A 22,871-nucleotide genomic window follows, 5' to 3' on the forward strand; every position below is an offset into this window, starting at 1 on the left:
CTCCTGCAGATGTCACAAAACAGTCTTCATTTTTGTCTAGGAAGGTCTGAAAATTGTGCACCACGCTGACCAGACGCTGGCTAGTTTCTGTAAGTGGCAGAAAAGTATAAATCCGAAGAGTGATTCGCACCCAGCGCACCACGACGTTGCAGTATTATTAACAAGGTAACCCTCTCTCTCCTATGTTATGAAACATTGGGCCTGATTCAGAGTTGATCGCTGCTTTCAGCTCAAAAGCCGCCCAAAAGTTGATAAGCGGTGAGCATGGATGCGCGCTCCCGCATCATCGCTGGCCCAGTTGCTCATCTGCTGGTAATGCCATCCACCCCTGGGAAAATCGCTAAAACAGGCGGAAATCACTCAGTGCGTGTTTTCCCCAACATCGGTTAGTATACACGCTGGCCAAAATCGCCCAATGCATATGGACCTTATACTTCCAGGTATAGCTACATACAGTAATATACACATGCTCGGTTAACATCGGTGCATGTGCTTAATGATAAGTGGACATTGGTGCTGCAGGTACTGTACAGCAGAGTGGGGGAGGGGTAGACACTTTTCCCGATGTGCAGCGGAATCAAGGACAGTAGGAAAGAATGTCTTAGGGTGGGATGTATTAAAATACATCGCCGCCTACCCGCCGTGATGCCAGCGCATATGTACTGACATATGCGGTTGGCATCGTGGTGCAGTGACGGAGACCACCAGCGATACCTGTACAGTGGTGTGCGGGGTGTCTCCGTCAACTCCCTGCCGCCTGCTTCTCTCCGCACGCTGGGGACAGCTAAGCAGGCTGTCCCTGGCACCTCCTCCTCCCCCCTGCAGCCGGAAGGACGTCTGGCTGTGTTGCTAAGGGGAGGAGTGGTTTACCTTTAAGGGTCCAGGAGGACCTTTCAGGAAGGTAAGCCCAAGGGAGGGGGAGATGGGGGGTCGTCGAGGCGGCGGGGTTGCGGCGGAGACGTTGAAAAGAAGCCCATAGGCTTATATAGGGTATCATCACCCAAAGGTGGCGATACCCTGCCCGGCGATATCAGTGCGGCCGAGTTTTAGTAAATATGAAAATGCGGTAAAATGGGGGTTTTACCGCATTTTCATTTTAATACATCTCGCCCTTAGTCATAAACAAACACCAAAGCTAGAGTACTAATAATATTCTCACATACAACTTGTGCAAAAATGTAAGCAAACTTTAAGGGCTCCTTTAATACATGACTGAAAAGTAGCATAAAAACTAATAAAAACCAAGTAACACATCTTTAAAACTACAGAGTTACACAAATTCGCTAGGTTAATGTAGCAAAATGACCACACGAAAAAAAAACCACGGGTGCTCTTAATACATTAGAGCCCGCGATCACTGCACTAGTTTCAATGGGCAGTATATATAACGCCAGGCAAGTCTCGTAGTATTAGGCGCGTCGGACAGCAGCAGATTTTTTTTTAAACAAAACTTTAATCATAAATAGGAGAACAGGCTGCCGCTGCGGGAACAAGCAAACAGCTCAGCGAAAAAAGTTAGTACATCTTGCCCTCAGGGCCAATGTTCTCACCGGAGAACACTGGTGCAGATGTATGAACCAGCGTTAAGTGCATTTCTGCACTTAACGCTAGATAACTGATTATGTTTTTTAATATGTACTAAAAGTGCACCTAATGTGCGCTAGGCTGTCCCCTGCAATCCCCACAGTAATTAGCGGCTGGGGCGAAGGATTAACAGCCTTCAAGGTGTTAAATCACCCCAGCCGCTTTGCCAGCTCAGGGCTAGCGTTGTCATATCACCACTGCAGGGACAACGCTAGTCCTGCTGGTGGCCCCGGGCTGCGCATGAGATCTCGCTCATGCCCAGAGAGCTGGCCAGGAGGGGAGAGAAGAGGGTTTTTTAAATGCACATGCGCAGGGCTGCCTGGGGCGCTGATAAGGAGAGCCGTTAACATTGGGCATAATGGCTCTCCTTATCGTCAGGGATGCCCGCTTCTTCTCGTTAGGCAGGAGAAGCGGGACCTGTTATTTTACATCTGCACCACTAGCCCATCTCCCCGTGTGTAGGCCCATTAAGGGAGGCAGTACCAAATTTATAGGGGACGTGGTCGCGCACCCACGGCTGTGGAACGGGCACGCCCCAGGGGTACCACGTTAGCAAGAACAGAACGCACCGCTTCCCTTTCCTTTCCCTTGCCCTGCAAATTGTTTGGTTATGATTATGATTTGTTTCAATAAAGCTGTGACCTATTTTAATTTCCCACTAACTCAGGGTTGCCGACCCTCCCGGAATTTGCGGGAGTCTCCCGAAAATCGGGTCCTTCCTCCCGGCCCCCGGAAGGGTGGGCAACCCTCCCAGAATCAGGGGGACCCCCACTGAGCCCCCCGATCGCGGCATTTATATGCCGCAATCCGCGGGTCTCAGGGGAGGGGGCGGAGCTAAAACGGCACAATCGTGTCGTTTTAGCCCCGCCCCCTCCATGGATATCAGTTATTTCTGCTATTTGATGTAATTGGGGCGGGGCTTAATGACGTCACAGTTAAGCCCCGCCCCCAGAACTCGTAGCTCAAGATTCCTCTCCGGGCTTCTCCCGGAGAGGATTTTTTTAAAGTCGGCAACCCTGCACTAACTATGTTGTTGTGTCTCAGTTATTTGGTTGACCTGAGCGGGGCGCCGGTAAGTCGCCCTCTCCCTCCTTAACTCTCTCCAAGCGATGGTACATTTTGAACTGGAAACCTTTCTGCACAGCACAGGGTTAACCAAAACAAAAATCTAATCAACCTGAGTGGTTTGACCTCATCTGTACTCACTTTTGTTCTCCTGGTTTATGATAGCAATAAACTTGGGGTCTGTTTGCACTAATCCTATAGCAGTAAATCTATATGTACAGTAAAGGACAAAACAAATCTACTGGGCCTGTTTTTTTCGGAAATCTATAGGTCTTCCTGTTACCTTCAGTCACCTTGACTTGCTGAATCAACAAACAAGACTTTATTCTGTTCAGGCAGATTAATAGCCACGATTTCTAATTACTACATTATACATGTAAAAATATCTTTAAAGAATAATATATTAGTTGCACCCCTAAATTCATACTTTGCCCAATGAAATCAGAGGTCGATATTGATCCTCTGATTGGTTACCCTGATATCTTTTACAAAATCCTTAATTTAAAAAAAAAAACTATTGTTAAGGGTTCCTTATACAGGGGCTATAGAAAGTGGTCTCCTCTTTCAAGGGATGAGATGTGAGATAAAGAAATGAGATAGAAGGGGGATGAGGGACAGAGATGAGAGAGAAGAAAGGTAGGAGATGAGAGGTAGAGAAATTGGATGGAGGCCAAACAGAGATGAGAAGCAGAGGGACAAAGTGATGGGGGCATAAATAAGAGAACATATAATGGGGGATAGAGATGAGAACGACAGATTGGGGGGAGGGAGGATTGAGATGTGAGATATACAGACGTTGCAGGGGATGGCAGAGATGAGAGCGACAAATGTAAATAATTGCTGATGTGAAAAATGTTCAAAATTTGGGCAGACTCACAAAAAAAAGTTAGCACCTCTGGCCAGGGCTGCCAACAAGAATTTTGGGGCCCGGGACTCCCCCTCCTCACTTGACTTACCGTAACCCGTCTCCTGCTCCCTAATCTCCTCTTCTGCTGTGCTGCTGCCCGGAGGTCCCGGAGCGCAGGCTTCTTCAACTCAGGATACCTGCAGCCAATTAAAATGCAGCTCTGGCTGGTGAGCCAATCAGAGCTTGAATACTGGCAGCTGCTCTGATTGGCTGCTGTTACGTGTGCTCCGATTGGCTCAAACGCATTTTAATTGTCCACTGGCATCCTGGGTTGAATAAGCCTGCACTCCGGGACCTGCTTTGTTCAGTGCACTAGGCGCAGCGGAGGCAGTCGGGGGGGGGGGGGGAGGTTTGCGGTGGGAAAAATTAGCTGCCTGAGCCCTTTCAGAGGCTGGGGCCAGGAACAGCTGTACCCACAGCACCCCCCTATTGCTGGCCCTGCCTCTGGCACTCAGAGGCTATTCCATTTAGCTTTTCACTCCTCATGTGCAGCTGATTGGGGCTTTGGGCCTAACTCAGAATTGAGTGCAGGCAATGCCAGTGCAAGGGACGGAAGCGGGGGGGGAGGGGGGAATACGGCTGCCATGTTGCGCCGGGGGTGGGGGGGTTGTGATGCTGCAGGTGCGGTGATGTAGGAGGGGGGGGGATACAGCCACTGTGCTGCTCCGGGGGTGCAATGCGGCCGGCGCGGTGATCCAGGGGGGAATACAGCTGCCTTGCTGGGCCGGGGGATGTGCGATGCAGCCGGCGCGCTGATCCGGGGGGGCATAGGGTGCGATGTGATGGACAGGATGTTGGCCTGAGCAATTGTGTTAATGGAGCTCTCTCTGAACCTGCGGTCAAACTCACCCCCATCGCAGCTTTGTCCTCCAGGATGACTTCCCTGCCCCAGCTTTGCTTCTCGCTCACCTCCATCCGGTGGTCCCTGCTCCCAACTATCGCCCCCCAGTGGCCGCCGGCCCTGTGTGCAGGGCAAATATGTTCTCAAAATGGGCACAGCCTTACTGACCTACAGGTGGGGCAGATGTAGCATGTGCAGAGAGAGTTAGATTTGAATGAGGTGTGTTAAAACGGAAATCTAAATTTCAGTGTAAAAATAAAGCAGCCAGTATTTAGCCTGCACAGAAACAAATACCGCATCTCAGCCAAATCTAACTCTCCCTGCACATGTTACATCTGCCCCACCTGCAGTACAACATGGTTTTGCCTGAGGTCAGTTTTGTCCTGAGGTCAGTTCTGAATCAGGCCCTTTCTGACTAGCCTTGGCAGATTAATAGCCGCACGCCTGTATAATGAGAAGGGCCGGAGGGTTCCGTGGGACAATCTATACTTCCCTGTTTCAGGACAATATTTCCTTGATGGTTTTTCGGACTAATGGATTATTTCATCAATTTTCTGAGTAAACATTTAGGCATATTGATCTTATTATAATTAGGGAATTAGTTCTGCTGAATGCATCCGATTCCTTGACAATTAGTTGATACGGAAAGACAAATTCAAAAGACATTAGATGGAAAATGATTTGTGGTAGGTGCAGACAGATGGCCGCAAAATCTGTAATGCCGTTGCGTGGACACATACAATTTATGGAGCTAACCAGGCCCTTCCGGCATGACGCTGGACAGATGGACTGCAGGCACAAATCTCTCCATATCTTGACCCTACATTACCCTCTCACTACAACCATTATATTATTCTACCATTGGCTTCCAAGCTGCCTGAGTGACTTGTGCACAAACATTTAACCAAACTTCTCAGACCTTACATTTTCCTGACCGTAACCCTCTGTGGCCGGCATCCCACCATCCACACTCTAATGCGCCTACGTTCACACTCTACTGAGCCTCTCTTCATTAATGCGGCTAAAAGTCTGCTTGCATGTAATACCCCTTTCACACCAGCCTGAATTCCCAGGTCGGCCCCGGGAACAACCCGCGACAAGCCCTGGTGTGCAAGGTTTCTGGTCCAAATCTCGGTAAAATTTACCGGGAATTCAACCCTGTTAGATAGCAGGGTTGCTCCGGGGACCAGCCCGGGATACAGACTGGTGTGAAAGGGTCTTACCCGGAATCCCGGCTTGCTTCCAGCGATGGCTTGCTTCCAGCTGCTGGTGGCAGCATCCAATCTGGGCAGTGGGGTCCGTGCAGCGAGCAGGGAGCCTGGGCAGCGGGTGGTGGGGTCCGGGCAGTGGGTGGCGGGGTCCTGTGTCCAGACTGTGGTGGTAAAGGCAGCGGCAGGCAGCTGGGCGCTTGTAGAGCTATTTGCCGGGTGGGAAGCGCTGCTCTCAGCCAATCAGCGTCCGGCCAGTCTTTTCAAAATGTTTTTAAATTCTCTGGCAAATAGTGCTACAAGTTCCCAGCCGCCGCTGCCTGGATCCCCGCAGTCTGTACCCCGGACCCCGCCAACCGCTGCCTGTACCCCGCCACCCGGACCCCACTGCCCCCCCGACAAGGCCGGGATTGTCCCTGCTTGAGCCCTAGACTGTATTCCCGGGTAAGTTCTTGCATTTTCTGGTGTGAAAAGGGTATAAGACAAAGTGTAAATTTCCTTACTCATTCTCCTTGACTTCTTCGTTGATGGCCCACTTCTCTTGGCAAGGTGAAGTGTGAAGTGAGGCTTTCTGACAGCCAGGGCAAAGAGACTCAGACCACCTGTTGATCCCCCACCCCCCACCCCAATTACTATGGGCTCAATTTACGAAAAGGTTCTAAAAATGAAAAGAGGTCAAGTTGCCCACAGCTACCAATCATATTCTGTCTATCATTTCTCTATTGCATCCTAGAAAGTGATAGACACAATTTAATTGGTTGCTATGGTCAACATTACCTTTCTTATCTTTAGTAAATGTGCCCCATAAGCTGGTATTATGTGCACATTATACCATTAAATCTATTTACTCATATATTTGTCTTCTCTATAGGAAAGATATTTGTGCGAGCAGGAACAGTCCCTGTGAGACGCTCGGCCTGTCTCACCTGTCGGGCATGTGTCAGCCCTTTCGGAGCTGCAACATCAACGAGGATTCAGGCCTCCCCACAGCATTTACTATCGCGCATGAAATCGGACACAGGTATGAGAACTGACAGTGGCAATAGTATAATGTTTTACTATTACACTGCAATATACTGTAGATATTAGTTTGGAAACCTCATCCAAATCTGATCTCTCTGCATATGTTACATCTGCCCTATCTGCAGTGCAGCACAGTGTTACCACGGTCTTTCTTGCTTTTCTCCCAACAAAGATTCAGGGCCATTAAACATATACATATATCCATAGGATTGCACTGGTGTATAAAACTGCACATGCTCCCGCGAATGGGCCACAGGCCTGGCTAGTTGCGGTTATGAGTCTGAGCTCTCTAGTGCTCAGACTCCGCAATGCAGCGGAGGTTCGCACATGCACAGTAGGGTCTGAGCACTAGAGGACTCAGACTCTACTGCTCCCAGCACCACTCCAGGCCGAGAGGAGGGGGTCCGGCCGACTAGCTGGCACATAGACCTTCTCCTCTCTTAGGACACCCCTGGATACACCATACACAGTCATTTTGCATATGATATAGCATATGCAATCCCATCCAAGCCTGCTGAGACGCAAGAAATCTATCCTGCAACAGTTGTGATCTTCAGGCTCCGATGTGATGCGCACAGGACCGTGTTTCGCATCGGACTTAATGTCAGCAACATGCGATTTGGACACAATCGCATAAAAAGTGACAAAATCGCACCTTACTGTCACTGTTTTCTTGCTTTGCTTGTTTATGTTCTCGGTCTATATAAATAAATAATAATAATAATAATTATAATAATAATCGTCTGTACATAGTAATTAGAAGTATTGCACTTTGATTCTAATTCGATTACGATAGAAGGGAAATCACATCGCCAGATATTCATGATATTCGCCACCTTTGCCCCAGTTATATGCTACTCCGAGTGGCTACAAAGTGGCGCATCTATTTCTGTACAATAAATTGCTACTGTGACGGTCATAAAATTGGGGAAAAACAAAAACAAATTTAAAGCACTTAGTGAAAATATAGGGCTCAATATTTCATTGGCTGGAACATAAAACCATTTATGAAATGTTTAAAGTTATTTCCTTGGATTTAAAAATATGCCAGTTATTTCCGTATTAATTAATAGGGATAATCTAATCAAATGCATATAAATTCCCATTTAATATTTAAATCTTCGACAACATTCAACTTAATTAAATGCGGAAAAGTGATATTAATCCAAACATGTCATCTTATTTAAAATTGAATATTTTAATGGAAATAATTAATTCTGTATCTGCCTGGAGTCAGGAGCAGTTCAGTTTACGGCCGTCTGTATATTTCAGCATGATTTCTTTAGGAATTTGCACACAGATAACGTGTACTTTCCTTTTCGCGCAGTTTCGGGATTCAGCACGACGGACAGGGGAACGATTGTGAGTCCGTGGGGGGACAACCGTATATCATGTCCAGGCAGTTACATTATGACACCTCGCCACTCACCTGGTCCGCCTGCAGCAAGGAATACATCACACGCTTTTTAGAGTAAGTGAATTATTTTAGAACTTGTATGTTGCAAAGACCTGGCATCGTAATTTCAGGAACCTGTTTACGGAAAGTGACAGCAGCTCTTGTAATGAATAAATGTAGTGAAAATAATTAAGGGGATCTTATGCAACAGATAATATTTATTAATTATAATCAGTGGCAGATCCAGCGATAAAGCTACAGCGCACTCCAAAATTCAAACAGGGGAGACAAAAAATTTAACAGCGGCTTACGGCCTTGCAGGTTCAACATGTGTGGAGTGCCATCTTAACACAGGAGCAAGGGTGGGATGCTTGGGAGGGCACCCGCTTCCTACATTACTTGATCAGGAAGCGAGTCCCTGCTCCCTGGCCAGCGCCATCTTCCCAGTGGTATTTAGGAAGACGACAATGGCAACTAGAGAGGCTTTGCTTTCAATGTGCGGAGCCATCTTCCTGAAGTTATTACCCTGAAGATGACTCCGGCCACAGCTATACCCTGTAGGATGGTGGGAGGGAGGGCAGTGTGCCATGGCCTCCACCGGGACTGGACAATTAGTCTCCCCCTCCCTTCTCTGCAAATGCTACTCACCGGCCTGGACTCACTGGCAGATGGGTTGGCTCCTCTATTTGAATTTTGTGCTGTGCTGCAGCCCCATTTCTAAAGTCAAAACTGTTTAGAATTATTTTAACTGTGAAACGAAAGTCATGACAGTTCACCACTAAGCAAGCACCAGCCCCATGCATACTCATGAGAACAGAGCTGGGGGTGTCCATAGCCATTGCTGAGTAATTAAAGGTCAGTCATGTTGCTGACGATCATCCAACAATGAAATAATGAATTTCTTTGTTTTAAAAGTAGGAGATTCGCAATGCAGTCTCCTGTCTCTCTCAACCCATGTTCTCGTTCTCTTGAACCTCAGGACATTTTATAAATAAAACATATGATTTGAAGAAAGTGACAATTGTCTAATCCTGATGTCCAATAGATTCAGGCCGGAGAGGTTTCTCCCATCCAACCACAATAACCCTTGGCCTCACTCATGTCTTATCTAGGATAAATGGATTTTAAATACTTTTAAGATGAAGAAACAAATATCAGTCTTCCTTGCAGTTCTGGGGCTCTGACCCATACCCTTCGAGTGATAGTCTTCTTCTTATTTCTGACCTTACTTTATTCTTGGACTGCAGCAGAGGATGGGGATTCTGTCTTGATGATTTACCAGCAAAGAAAGATTTCAAGCTTCCCCTGATCGCCCCAGGAGTGTTGTATGATGTCAATCACCAGTGCCAGTTGCAGTATGGACCCAACGCGACCTTCTGTGAATTGGTCGATGTAAGTTTGTGTTCTGCTATGCTTCCTGGTTAATTGAGTTTCTAGAATGGCGATTGTAGTAATATGAGGAACTGTCATGAATAATTATATAAGATATGTAATGGTCCAAGTTTATAGAGTCTCCTGTGGGTGTAGTCATTGTCATTGGCTCATTTGAGCTTCAAAATCTTCAACAGAGAACCTCCCCGAAGAATATTTGGACTGTACTGTGAGGTGAGAACAGGTCTTGTCCCCAACGGAGATACACCAAGAGACTGCTGGGTGATATCATGCCAAGGGGCCGGGACCAGTTCAGGTTGTAGAAAAGAGCAATACAATGTTTAAACTCAGCTATATAAGAAGTAAGTTACAATGATTGGCCACAGGAGGAACACAGATGGTTAAATTGACTGAGGTGCTAATTAAGTCACTTATGCTTGAAAAATATATAAATTGTACTTGCACTGCATGTGAGGACCGTTCTGCATATATGCGGGTTCCCCACTATCGGACTTGTAGCTTAACCCAATGGTCTGAATCAGGCCCTATGTAAAGTGAATAGAAGAGTGGGGAGATCATACCGTAAAACAAAAAAGATTTGACCATGATAGCAAATGACTATAAAACAGTGTAGAAGACTGTTAGCGGCCATAAGGGCAGTGTAGAGAACTGTTAGTGTCCATAAGGGCAGTGTAGAAGACTGTTAGTGTCTATAAGGACAGTTTAGAAGGCTGTTAGTGGCCATAAGAACAATGTAGAAGGCAGTTAGTGTCCATAAGGGCAGTGTAGAAGACGGCTAGTGGCCATAAGGACAGTGTAGAAGACTTTTAGTGGCCATAAGGGCAGTGTAGAAGGTTGTTAGTGGCAGATACATTTTCACCATTTAATTATGGCCCACTATGTGACCAGTTCAGCATCTGCTTTTAGCGACTCATCCATTAGATGTAATAACTCTGAGCGACATTTTAGCCACCCCCTGTTACCCCCCCAGTCACCTTCCAGTAGTGCTCCTTAAGGCCCCCATACACTAGTCCGACTTGTACTAATGACTCACCGGGAGGCTCACTTACGATTTGGCACTTGATGTGCCAAATTTAAAAATGCAATAAATCGCATGCTATTTATTGCATGTATATCTCCGGGGAGCTGGCAGCGGCGGGAGGCGGGCAAGGGGCGTCCCTGCACCGCGGGGGGGCAGTGTGGTCCCTGCTGAGCTGGGCAGTAAGTCAGCGGGGTCCGTGCGGCTGCTGGAAACTAAGTAGCACTATTTGCCATGTGGCGAGGCAGGAGGCGCTGCTGAATTTGAAAACATTTTGCAAAGACTGGCTGGACACTAATTGGCTGAATCGGTACTTGTGTAATATCTGGGGGCCCGATTTTGACATCGGGTCGGAAAAATCGGTCGCATCGCTTGTGACCAAATCGCATGCGATGCGACCGATGCAACCCGATTTTTACATTGGATCCAATGTTAAATGGTCCCTGAGACCCGATTTTACATTGGAACCAATGTTAAATGCCCCCCAGACCCCATTTTTAATTGTATACCCACCCTGATGGGTAATTACTATGTGAAATGCCCCCCCATTGTTAACGGCACGATCAACGTCAACCCGAAGCGTGGAGTTGATTTCATATAGTGTGGCGAGCACAGCGATCCACCGAGCCTGAAGCATGGCGAGCGCAGCGTGCCCCGCGAGGGAACGCGGAATACATGTGCGCTCGCCACGCTTCGGGCTCGTATTCCGCGGCCCCACGCTGGGCTCGCTGCACTCGCCACGCTCCGGGCTCGGTGGCTGGTTAGTTCCCAGTCGCTGCCTGTCCCACGCCGCACAGACTCCGCTGCCCGGACACCGCTGCTGCACATGCTGTAGGTGGGTGACAGCGGTGCCAAATAACCCTCACAAAATGGCCGCCCCCTTACAGCAGACAGTTTCTGAGGATGCTAAAGAAGGCGGTGGCCTCCTCTAGCATCCTTAAAAATGGTCTGCTGTTAGGGGGCGGCCATTTTGTGAGGACATTTTTCATAAGGAGGCTGAGCCAGGAGGAGCGCCGGGACATAGGCTAGTAAATCTGCGGGTCTCGACTCCCAGCCATAGCAGATGCGGCAGCAGGGGGATCTTAACTGGGAGGGGGGGATGTTTCCAGAGGGGGCGCATAACTACGCCACTGTCACTGCCAGGGTAGTCAAATTGGGTCACTGAGGTAGGGGATTTTCCTGGGGGAGGGGGGGGACTCTTTCAGTCCCACAGCCCATAGGTAAAATCCGCCACTGGTAATAAATGTTTGATAAAGGTTACACTTCTCTGTGACCAAGGAAAGAAAAATATGGACTTTGAACATTTGGGCAAAAATAGGATTTCAAAGCTCATTATCACATTTTATGAAATGCCATTAAGGAGAGATAAACGTTTCTAAGAGGAATACTGTACGTATTTCTCCCACTCCAGTAATAAGCGTCGCACAGCGCTCACTTCAGGTTACGTAATCAGATTAGTGATTTCCACTCTATTAGTGCAGCAATTACAGGCCGGGAACGCTGCATTTTATCAGTAATAATAGGGGGAAAGTACATTGTCCCCGATAGCTTTGGCTAATGATCAACTAGCGTACTGGTGTTGTCTACGTTGCGGATGTGGTTTCAGATTCCAACCCTTTTCATGTTATTTAATATACTCGATTTTATATACTTTATTATATACACGTTCAGGTAGTTAGAACATAGGGCCCGATTCATTAATGGAAAGTGAGGGACGGGCAGGAAGCGTTATGTGGGAATATACTAGATTAAGCTAAGGAGAGAATACACCTGTGTATGTACAGCCACCCAACTGTGTGAGGTTGCAGCAGCCCCCATTTTTAGTATCGCTCCTTAACCCGCAGTGGAGGCAAAATCTCCATGGGCAACCCAGCATCTCCAGGAGCGGGTTTGGTATGATTTCTACGGCCGTGATCCCAACGGTCAGTATACCAATAACGAAATACCAGTCGCCAGTATGCCCACAGGGAGGGGGAGCGCAAAAAAGCCCCTTGTGGGCTCGGTGGCCTGCTCCGCTCACAACAGGTTCTATTCTAAATCTATGGGGGTCGTGGACCCCTACGAGGGAGAATATCCCTGTTGGTCAGGATCGTGACTGTTGGGCAGTTGAACAGTTGGGATTCAGGAGCGTCGTTATGGACACCAGAATCCCGGCTGCTGGCGAGTCATTCAGCATCCCCAGGAGTTCTGGGCACACCCACAAAGTGGTGAAATGTTCCATGATGCCACACCCCTTTCTTACACCACCTCCCCTTTTTTTAATAAAAAAAATTTACTACACGGGGAGTTCTATTGAAGAAGGCCAAAAGCAACCAATCAGAATCTATCTATTATCTTCTAGAAGGTGCTTTTTAAAGAAGAATCTGATTGGTTGCTATGGGCAGAACTCCCATCTTACTAAATTTACCAACTTCATTGAGGCCACTTACTTCCACGTATTACAAGGCATGATAAGCTGATCAGAGATGGTTGCAATGTGTGCGCTGCGAGAAAGAGGAGGGGGCCCAAAAAGAGGAAGATACACAGGAGCTTCCTCCGTTCAGGCCCCCTCCTCTTTCCCGGCACAGCACACACACTGCACCCATTATAAATACGCCACTAAAGCTGATCAACTCGCAATAAAGTCTTCCCCTTCTGGACAGTTGGTGGCAGGGAGTGGGGCAGTCCAATTGCGCAAAATATTAGTTGTGTGTTAAAGAGGTTGCTGCTGGACACAGTGCCATCCCCATCACTAAGATAAGAGAGAAAGATCCAACTTCTGGAACATCAGCCAGTTAATTATAATTGAAATGCTCCAGTTTTATGGGTCGGTTGATAGAAGAAAGCAATTCATGAATGTACGTGTTTCTCTTTCCCAGAATATTTGCCAGACCCTTTGGTGTTCGGTGAAGACATTGTGCCGATCCAAACTCGATGCTACAGCAGATGGTACCAGATGTGGGGAAAATAAGGTGTTTTTTTTCACATTTATATGTATTTAAGCATAATATAGATAGAAAATCACAAGTCCTTAGACTGCTTGGTTCTGGGCGTAACTTTGGGCCCTCTCCCTTTCATCCTGCTCTGAGCACCTGTTACAGTCCTAATGCTTAATGTGTCTCCGGTATAGCTGGGTCTTTAGCTGGCCATACACTTATACGATTTGGGCCCTTTTCACCCGATTCCGACGGATTGGGACAAAAAAAAAAGGTGAAAAGTGCCCAAATTTCCATCTGATGCGCGGTCCCTTGTGCATCGGATCATATCTGGAGATCGCAACTGCAACACGGAAGATTAATCGGATCCGAGAGGATGCGGTAGCACTTGCTGGGGGTCACATATGATACATCTTATGCTAATGGACTGCATAAACCGGGAAGTTACCGAGGTATCACATGCAAAGCTGCATGTGATACCTCGGAGCAGTTTAGGGGTAGCTTTTGTCTGTTCAATGACCAGGGAAGCAAGTTTCTCTTCGGATTGGTCCCCCATATGGGTAAATGTAATGACTCCATGGCCTTAATATAGGAAGATATGGGCCTAGTGCAGCGGTGGGGAACCTCCGGCCCACGGGCCGTATACGGCCCCCGCAGCCGGTCTGTCCGGCCCGCCCACCCGCCCCGCGGCGGCTGCGGAGGGTGTCAAGTAGAGGGGAAATCTTGCGAGAACTACCGACCTCTCGCGAGACTTCCCCTATACTTGACTCCCTGCACAGCTGTTGGACCACACAGACCGGCAATTCTTAAACTGCGCCAGCCGCCGGGGCGTGGGTGAACTTGTAAGTGTTTTTTTTATTATGCCCCTTGAGGCATTTTTCCCCTATACAAACGGCCCTTGTCCCCAAAAAGGTTCCCCACCCCTGGCCTAGTGCTTTGTGCCCATGATAGCCGAAGGTGCTTCCCATGGGAATTATTTTAGAGCCTTAAGGTTAGATGTATCAAGCTCCAAACCCAGCCTGTAACTTGACAGTTAGGAGCTGATTGGCTGGCTGTTTATCACTCTCCATTTTAATACTTTTTGAAGCTTGATACATCTCATCTGGCCCGTAGAAAGTGTTCTCCAAGAAGGTACTATGTACCAATCTTTCTAAAGAGTAGTTGCATCTATCAGTGCCGAGAGGGGAGCGCTGGGCATGCCCCCAAAATTACAATATTGTGGAGGTGGCGGGACTAGACCACACCCATCCACCTGAGGCCACGCCCAACCCTCACGTACAAAGTTGGGAGGTATGCGTTAATGCAATATAGTGTTATTACTAGCACTACATTGAACATTGACGTCAATGAAGTAATATTGGGACTGTTTTAACAGCGGATGTTTCAGTAACAACCATTGGTGGAAAATAATAACTCATTGCTACAGAAGGTAAAAGCTGATTACAGCTAACCTAATTGCACTGAGTAAATGGATATAGAATACATAATCTGCAAATACCAAATCTGTCAGGTGTTTTTCTTCGTGTATATTATCTAAGATATTAATGCAGCCTGGGCAACATCAACATTTTCCCTAACTATCAATCAAAGCAATTAAGTAATAAAGATACAAAGGTCTTTTTCCAGTTAAGTGACATCCTGTGGCCTGTGCTTGTTTACTACAGTGACAGCTGCAATATTACCTATCATAGGGCTGAGGTCAGCACGGATCGCTATTTAGAGAATTCGGATATCGGGCGATTATGGGACGATTGCGCATGTGCTTTAGCTGTGTGATTACGCAATTACTAACAACATTTCTGATCACATTTGATTGATAGGAAGCCGGTGTTTGTGGGCGGAAACCTGTAGTTTTCTGGGTGTGTTTAAAAACAGCACATCCAGAAAGCTGAACAATGAATATTGCAAATGGTATGAAGGGAAAGTATGATTTTTGTAGATTACACAATGATATGCAACAGGGTAGACACACTAGGAGGAGTATCACAAATGAATGATGATCTACAGTAGGTAGACTAGAGGAATGGTCAGGAGCATGGTAATTACAGTTTAATACCAAACAATGCAAAATCGTGCACTTAGGTCTCAGAGATTCAAAGACTAAATATACTATTAATGGCATTACATTGGAAACTACTGAGGAGGAGAGGGATCTATGTGTCACTATTTCAGGTGACCTATAGGCAGGTAGGCAATGAGGAAGGCAAGTCAGATGCTTGATTGCATAAAGAGAGGAATGAGCAGCAGAAAGAAAGAGGTAATAATGCCAGTGTATAGGTCATTGGTACGGCCTCATCTAGATACTGGGTCAAGTTCTGTATAGGTCATTGGTACTGCCTCATCTAGAATACTGTGCTCAGTTCTGTATAGGTCATTGGTACAACCTCATCTAGAGTACTGTGTCCAGTTCTGTATAGGTCATTAGTACGGCCTCATCTAGAATACTGTGTGCAGTTCTGTATAGGTCATTGGTACGACCTCATCTAGAGTACTGTGCCCAGTTCTGTATAGGTCATTGGTACGGCCTCATCTAGAGTACTGTGTCCAGTTCTGTATAGGTCATTGTTACAACCTCATCTATAATACTGTGTGCAGTTCTGTATAGGTCATTGGTACGGTCTCATCTAGATACTGTGCCCAGTTCTGTATAGGTCACTGGTACGGCCTCATCTAGGTACTGTGCCCAGTTCTGTATAGGTCATTGGTACGGCCTCATCTAGATACTGTGCCAACTTCTGTATAGGTCATTGGTACGGCCTCATCTAGAATACTGTGTCTGGTTCTGTAGAGGTCATTGGTACAGCCTCATCTAGATACTGTGTCCAGTTCTGTACAGGTCATTGGTGCTGCCTCATCTAGATACTGTGTCCTGTTCTGTATAGGTCATTGTTACAACCTCATCTATAATACTGTGTGCAGTTCTGTATAGGTCATTGGTACGGCCTCATCTAGATACTGTGCCCAGTTCTGTATAGGTCACTGGTACGGCCTCATCTAGGTACTGTGCCCAGTTCTGTATAGGTCATTGGTACGGCCTCATCTAGATACTGTGCCAAGTTCTGTATAGGTCATTGGTACGGCCTCATCTAGAATACTGTGTCTGGTTCTGTAGAGGTCATTGGTACAGCCTCATCTAGATACTGTGTCCAGTTCTGTACAGGTCATTGGTGCTGCCTCATCTAGATACTGTGTCCTGTTCTGTATAGGTCATTGGTACAACCTCATCTAGATACTGTGCCCAGTTCTGTATGGGTCATTGGTACGGCCTCATCTGGATACTGTGCCCAGTTCTGTACAGGTTATTGGTGCTGCCTCATCTAGATACTGTGTCCTGTTCTGTATAGGTCATTGGTACGGCCTCATCTAGATACTGTGTCCAGTTCTGTACAGGTCATTGGTGCTGCCTCATCTAGATACTGTGTCCAGTTCTGTATAGGTCATTGGTACGGCCTCATCTAGATACTGTGTCCAGTTCTGTATAGGTCATTGGTACGGCTTCATCTAGATACTGTGTCCTGTTCTGTATAGGTCATTGGTACGGCCTCATCTAGATACTGTGCCCAGTTCTGTATAGGTCATTGGTACGGCCTCATCTAGATACTGTGCCCAGTTCTGTATAGGTCATTGGTACGGCCTCATCTAGATACTGTGCCCATTTCTGTAGAGGTCATTGATACAACCTAGTTGGGCCAAATGGTTCTTATCTGCCGTCACATTCTATGTTTCTATATTTTTATGTATGTAATATGCACCCGACGCTGATATTTAATTGTTATGCAATGATTGCAAATAAACAGGATTCCTTCACCAATTACAAATCCATCCTATGAGTTCTTGAACTTTAATTCCTATTATTATTATTATTATAATTATTATCCTTATCGGCATTAATAACATACACTTACATAACGCCAGCATACTCCTCAGTGATTTACAGTTTGGAACAAACACCATAATACTCAGTAGTCACAAAGAGAACTATACAGGGAGGGTCCTGATATAATGAAAATCTTCAACTGTAGCAGGGCTGGCTTGGGGGTTGCGAGATCACCAGGGCGGTGTTACCCTGCTTGCTGGCCTCCTAACACATGCAGCCCAGCCAGCAGGGCTGAATAGGGCTTAAAGTACCAACTAATCAGCTCCTAGCTGTCATTTTTCAAACAGCCGGTGGCATGGCAGTTAGGTGCTGAATGGCTGATACATTATCTCCGTCCTCTTAAGCCATCTACAAAGCTTAGTAATAGACCCACAAATCACTGCAAGTTGCAGTGGATACTAAACTGGATTGTATTGGATCACTGCTGCTCTTCGGGATTACTGGCTACGCTTTGTCATTGATCACCCTGATGTCTACTTGTGATAAGTGCTTACCTCCCAACCTTGAAGTACCAGTGGTATGGATGAAAAGGGGACGTGTTCTAATGATGGAAGGGCGTGGCCTCACAGGGATGCCGCGGTCGCAAGTCACGCCCCCATTTTCATAACTATGGGGGCATGGCCAGCACTTTGTAAGCTGCTGGCCTTGCCCCCAGCCCCTCTGTAACAATAATGGGGACAGTTGGGAGGTACAGTATGTCAGTGTATTTTCTCAAAGTGTTTGCTACTGTACCGCTTGTCCTGTCTATTGTGTACAGCATGCATTGCATTACATATCATTTACACAACGCTTTTTCAAATATATACATTTTTGCCTTATTTAATATAAATGCAATGTATATATACATTTTATTTAATGACAGATAGCACTTACATTTGTCAGTGTGTATAATATATTTATTAATGGCAATTTCCTTTGTCAGTGGTGTATCAGCGGCGCGTGCGTTACTGTAGGCAAGCAGCCGGAGACTGTGAACGGAGTTTGGGGCTCCTGGACAACGTGGACACACTGTACAAGAACGTGCGGTGCTGGGGTACAGAGCGCAGAAAGGAAATGCAACAACCCAGAGTGAGTGCACCTCATAATACCGTATCACTGTATTTACAGCACTATAACCCATGCAGACTCCAGAGACTGGACAATTGCTTATAGAATAAAGGAAGGAAATCTTTGGTCACCCCTAGGAATGGGGAGAAAAAACATAGGTTTACACATCCAGCATACTGAGCCAGAGAAGTACAGTACCTGGTTCATTAAAACAGACACATATCTGGTAAACAAACAAGCACTACATTAAATTTCAGTACCACACAAAATGGGCTAGGTCAGGGTTTGCCTAATTAAGGTGTCCCTATCCCCCCCCCCCCCCCCCCAGAAGAGAGGACACCCCTCTCTCACTCTGTCCACTTTCCAGGCCCCAAGCCCCAAGTGGAGCAGAAACATGCAGGCAACACGTGCACAGTGCAATGCAAATAAAGTTGAGCACCCGACCATTTTGTGTTGAAACAAATAAACTAAACTTTATGCATACTTCGTCCTCCTGCACAATAAGGGGCTGTGGTAATGTTAATGCAAGATTCCGTTCAGCTATTGCAGCGTTTTGTGCGTTGAAAACTTAAACTCGTGGCGCCCATTGATTTTACGCTGGCCACCACAACACCCATGATATCTACAGTATCCTGATCAATTTGGAATATTGATCTCACCATAGAAGAGATTATTCTATTGTATACAATCAAAAAAAAAACACTAAAAACTGGGTGTATCCATTGTTTCACATTGGCCTCAATCCGATAGATTTTCTAGACTCTTTGAATTAATACACATCGATAAGAGCATGTTCTGATGTCCAGATCATCATTTTATGACCTTTGATCGGTTTTACCCCTGAAGTCGTTCTGACGAAACGCGTCGGGTATCTCTTGAAATAAAAGGATTATTTATCTTAACGGATTGTGCATTTTGTTGCAAATACGTGCTACGATGGACACATGATCATTTCCAGAGTTAATTCTGATTGCACTAATGATTGATTTGGGTGGTACCATATGTATATGGTTTGCGCCCTCCAATAATATATTTGTTGTGTTTTTATTTGCTGCCGCTTACTAACAGAAGGTATTTTGGAGGTGCTGCGTATAAAGAATAGCGCAACACAGAGTCAATCCCCTTTCCCTACCCATAATTAATATTAGCATTTTCATAAGCTCCATACTACAGTAGGTGCGAGACATCCGCTTTCCCTTGTCCCCCACGACACTCCCATGCCACTCCCACAAGTCAGGATGGACTCATGTGCTTGTTCTGATGCTGCCCAAAATGACCAATTTCATGGAAATTCGTGACCGGCCAAGTTCCATCCAATAGGACGGACATACAAAACAATGGGTACTCTTTACCTAGCACGGCGCCCACGATCTTGATCGTGGGCATCGTGAGGTAAAAAATCGCGTCGGTCGCGTCGTATGCGGGCTAAAGATGCCCGGACGCGACCGACGCGATGTCCACGATTTCCCCATTGAAAACCATGTTAAACATGGACATCGCGTCGGTCGCGTCGCGGCCGGCCATAAATGTGCACACGATGGCCGCGACGCAATGCCCACGATTTGCCATAGGAATCAATGTTAAAAGGCCCGATGGACACGATTTTCATGTTAAATGGCTGAATGGACCCGATTTTACCATAGGATACAATGTTAAATGGGCCTTAGAGCCCAAATAGTTACCCTGAACTCTGAAATGGCCCCCCCAATTGTTTACGCCACCCCACGATCAACGTCAACCCGAAGCGTGGCGAGCGCAGCGAGCCCGCGAGGGGCGGCGGTACGCGTCCTCCGACCTTTTCATACCCCCACTATCCACGTCGGCGTGGAGTTGAGAATAGAATAGTGTGGCGAGCGCAGCGAGCCACCGAGCCCGAAGCGTGGCGAGCGCAGCGAGCCCCGCGAGGGGACGCGGATACCTTCACAGGTAAACGCGTCCCTTCGCGGGCTTCACAGGTGTCCGCATCGCCATGGACACCTGTGAAGCCCGCGAGGGGACGCGTATAGCTGTGAAGGTATCCGCGTCCCCTCGCGGGGCTCGCTGCGCTCGCCACGCTTCGGGCTCGGTGGCTCGCTGCGCTCGCCACACTATTCTATTCTCAACTCCACGCCGACGTGGATAGTGGGGGTATGAAAAGGTCGGAGGACGCGTACCGCCGCCCCTCGCGGGCTCGCTGCGCTCGCCACGCTTCGGGTTGACGTTGATCGTGGGGTGGCGTAAACAATTGGGGGGGCCATTTCAGAGTTCAGGGTAACTATTTGGGCTCTAAGGCCCATTTAACATTGTTTCCTATGGCCACATCGGGTCCATTGAGGCATTTAACAGTAAAATCGCGTCGGTCGGGCCATTTAACATTGATTGCTATGGGAAATCGGGAGCATCGCGTCTCGGGCATCGCGGGTACATTTATGGCCGGCCGCGACGCGACCGACGCGATTTCCATGTTTAACATGGGTTTCAATGGGAAATCGCGGGCATCGCGTCGGTCGCGTCGCGGCCAGACATAAATGTACCCGCGATGCCCGCGATGGGCGCCGTGATAGGTAAAGAGTACCAAAAAATGCATTAATTCCAAACTGCACATGTGCTGTAGGCAAAAACGTTGCATTGGTGCACCAAGATCTGTCAGGCTCAGAATCAGCTCCCAAACATGATGGTTGATCTGAATCAGGCCCTGTGTACGGATGCATTGGGATTCCTTTTATCATTTCCCCTTACACAAACACCTCTACATATTGGAGGACAGATACACATGATGAGTTATGGCACAGCAGTGACTAGGCAGCACATATTGTTAAATGCATTGAGATTCCCCAGTATGACAGTCCTCCATACACAAGCAGGCATCCAGTGGCCTCAGGATCGGACGCTGTCATACCTTGTCCCAGCACATAACGCAGATTAGGACATGATTCGCCTCACTGCATACACATTCTTATTGGCAGATGGAACTGACGTCTCAATACACACTGACCCACCTTTGATAAAGCCACCTGGAGTGGCGAAACGCGTCAGGCAGCTACTGGGGAACCCATCTTCTCCCCCTGCTTTTCATCTCCATCATTTTGGATTGCAGTCCGAACCATCCCTTGGATATACAAAATACCACCTAAGGACATTGTTCTCTTTGTGCCTCCATCAGAAGGACCAATATCGGTAATACACCTATTAAAACATCCATCCTTGGAGCATCCGAGTAATCGATCAACACCCCACCATCGGTGATTTGTGCCAACCTGGGCCGATAAGTGGACACTCGGACGAGGACAGTCCATACCCATCTAGGGTGGTAACTATATCCGCTTTCATTCATTCAGTCCAAGGGAAATATAGGAACGGACTCTCCTATTCCACCCATGTGCAGGGGGACCCCCATATTTTATACCCGTCTTTTTCATTGTTGTTTTTTATAACCACAGTCTTTTATTACTGTACCGTTATTAATTCTTTTTATTCATTGTGATTAATAAATTTTCATATCGATTCTCAAAGCTATTGCGCTGTTCAAATTCTTTTACAATTTTCCTATCTTTCACGGCACTAACTACCCCGGCTACCGAACAGCTGCAGGTCAAGCTTACCTGTGACTTAGCGCCCCCAGTTCTGACCCCTAGGGGACAGTCCTATTTTTTTCTCAATACACAGGGACTCTGATACTAAAACACTCCCCAGTTTCCAGGAACCTTCCCTTCTTTATATGCTGCAGCTGCTACAGACATTAAACTTTTCACTTGCTGGGCTTGTTGTTTCACAATTCCAACATAAGAAGTACTTTCCTCATGTCACACCGATATCTTGCAATCGTCTCTTCTCATTATGGGATAGGGATGGCCATCGACATACCCACCATCGTTGTTCTCAAATTTACTACTACGATTGGTGGAAAACAGAACAAAGTAGGAGCAAGGTCCAGACTGTTGCACTTGCAGTGCCTTGTGCATGTGCAATGGGTCTGGCAGGGGACTTGGCCAGGGCATGCATAACTGCTTCTAAGGACTGCATCAGCTGCAGCCCCTTGAAGTCTGGTAAGGCTGATGGAAAGGCAGGAAGTGGCTTCCTATTGGAAGTGCTCTCTCTGCTAACCGCTGTCTGTACTGGCAGTCTCAGGGGGAGAAAACACAACTGTTTGGCATTTGATTGGCACATAGAGCTTCCAATGAGTAGCTACTGCTAGGGAAGACACATAGTGTACAGACCACTGCTGTACTTCACTGGGAAAAGCAGATTTTACTGGGAGGCCCTAGGTAAAATCTGCCACCGGAGGGGACTCCAGAAATAAAACAGAAAATAGACAATAAAACATACTGTAGTGCAGGGCTGGGCAACACCGGCCCTCCAGATGTTAGTGAACTACACATCCCAGCATGCCTTGCATCAGTTTCAGCATGACCACATAGCAAAACTAATGCAAAGCATCCTGGGATGTGTAGTTCACTAACATCTGGAGGGCCGGAGTTGCCCAGCCCTGCTGTAGTGTATGATTCATTCTTTTAAATACATTTATGTTGGTTCAATCCACGTACTAAATATTTCCACACCTCTGTGAATTAAAATAATGTAATAAACTTAAAAAGTATATCTGTGACTAACTGTACCTG

At 47.0% G+C, this 22,871-nt stretch overlaps 1 protein-coding gene across 1 annotated transcript in view; it reads left to right on the top strand.

The window, feature by feature from the left end:
- The window catches only part of ADAMTS12 (ADAM metallopeptidase with thrombospondin type 1 motif 12), a 405,749-nt gene that overhangs the window by 260,488 nt on the left and 122,390 nt on the right, over positions 1-22,871 (top strand). The window contains exons 6-11 of the mRNA XM_083151803.1: positions 41-165; positions 6,477-6,626; positions 7,956-8,099; positions 9,272-9,416; positions 13,293-13,385; positions 18,149-18,294. Coding sequence (XP_083007929.1) covers positions 41-165; positions 6,477-6,626; positions 7,956-8,099; positions 9,272-9,416; positions 13,293-13,385; positions 18,149-18,294 — 803 coding nt within the window. The remainder of the gene's footprint in view (positions 1-40; positions 166-6,476; positions 6,627-7,955; positions 8,100-9,271; positions 9,417-13,292; positions 13,386-18,148; positions 18,295-22,871) is intronic.

This window comes from Crinia signifera, chromosome 1 (genome assembly GCF_055691185.1).
Source record: "Crinia signifera chromosome 1, ASM5569118v1, whole genome shotgun sequence".
Taxonomy (NCBI): domain Eukaryota; kingdom Metazoa; phylum Chordata; class Amphibia; order Anura; family Myobatrachidae; genus Crinia; species Crinia signifera.